Raw genomic sequence first — 539 nt, forward strand, 5'->3', positions numbered from 1 at the left:
ATTCCCCCAATCCCCCCTCAAACCCCTCCAATCCCCCCAAATCTCCCCAAATTCCCGAATTCCCCAGCCCCAGGACGACTACTCGGTGCTGTTCGAGGACACCTCCTACGCCGACGGCTCCTCGCCGCCCCTCAACGTGGCCCAGCGCTACGTGGTGGCCTGCAAGGAGACCAAAAAGAAGTGAAAATGCGGCCAAAACGGCCCAAAATCCTGCAAAAGCCACCCAAAATTCGGGGAGAGCGGCCCGGAATTAGGGGGGAGGGGAAAAAACGGGGGGGAAATGGGGTTTTTTTGGGGAAAAAACGGGGGTTTTGGGGGGGGGAAAAATGGGTTTTTTTTAGGGGAAATAAATTGGATTTTTGGGGGGAAAATTGGGAATTTTGGGGTTAGAATGGAGGGGAAAGAGGCCAAAACTTCCCCAAATCCCCCAAAGTTCCCCAAAATCCCCCAAATCCCCATTTTCCAGCGCCAAATCCCCCCCAAAATCCCCCAAATTTCCTTTAAATTGCCCCAAATTCTCCCAATTTCCTCGACATTTT

General features: G+C 52.7%; 1 protein-coding gene across 1 annotated transcript in view; it reads left to right on the forward strand.

The window, feature by feature from the left end:
• Nucleotides 1–218, forward strand: part of SGF29 (SAGA complex associated factor 29) — a 4,478-nt gene extending 4,260 nt beyond the window's left edge. Inside the window, exon 5 of the mRNA XM_017740603.1 lies at nt 8–218. Within this exon, the coding sequence (XP_017596092.1) occupies nt 8–184 (177 nt within the window). The 3' untranslated portion in view covers nt 185–218. The remainder of the gene's footprint in view (nt 1–7) is intronic.
• The last annotated feature ends 321 nt before the right edge of the window (nt 219–539 follow it).

Source organism: Corvus brachyrhynchos, unplaced genomic scaffold, assembly GCF_000691975.1.
Source record: "Corvus brachyrhynchos isolate BGI_N302 unplaced genomic scaffold, ASM69197v1 scaffold528, whole genome shotgun sequence".
In the NCBI taxonomy this organism is placed as follows: Eukaryota; Metazoa; Chordata; class Aves; order Passeriformes; family Corvidae; genus Corvus; species Corvus brachyrhynchos.